Source organism: Geospiza fortis, unplaced genomic scaffold, assembly GCF_000277835.1.
Source record: "Geospiza fortis unplaced genomic scaffold, GeoFor_1.0 scaffold1162, whole genome shotgun sequence".
Taxonomy (NCBI): domain Eukaryota; kingdom Metazoa; phylum Chordata; class Aves; order Passeriformes; family Thraupidae; genus Geospiza; species Geospiza fortis.
In genome coordinates, this window is record NW_005054938.1 from 24,412 (window position 1) to 24,821 (window position 410).

The window sequence follows — 410 nt, forward strand, 5'->3', positions numbered from 1 at the left end:
TCTCGTCGTTCGCGGGGCAGGCTGGGAAGATCTTCCCGGCCCGGCTGCTGGCCACCTGGGGGTGTGCAGGTGTCACCAGCCTGTCCCCGGGGTCCCCGAGGCTGCTCTCGCACAGGATCCCCAAAGCCAGGGTCCCCCCAGTGTGGGACAGCTGATCCCAGACACCCCAAAGCCCCCTTAGGGAGCACACGTGTCCTTTGGGGGTCCCCCACCGCACCCCCTGTGCCTTCTGAGAGACCTCCAGGTGGGACAGCAGGGGAGGCAGGGCCGGGTCCTGGCAGGGTGGAGAGGGAGCTGCTGCTGCCCCAGGTGGAGCCCGTGACCCGGGATGTCCCCATGGCTGGGCAGTGTCACCTCCTGGCTCAATGGTGTCACTCCACGGCTCGGCGCGGTGCCCCCCCCGGGGCCGG

The 410-nt window shown here is 70.2% G+C and overlaps 1 protein-coding gene across 1 annotated transcript in view; it reads right to left on the minus strand.

Moving 5' to 3' along the window:
* LOC102035722 (DNA (cytosine-5)-methyltransferase 3A) overlaps positions 1 to 410 on the minus strand; it is a gene marked incomplete at its 5' end in the record, with an annotated part of 20,621 nt that overhangs the window by 11,214 nt on the left and 8,997 nt on the right. Inside the window, 1 exon segment of the mRNA XM_031065625.1 lies at positions 2 to 55. Coding sequence (XP_030921485.1) covers positions 2 to 55 — 54 coding nt within the window.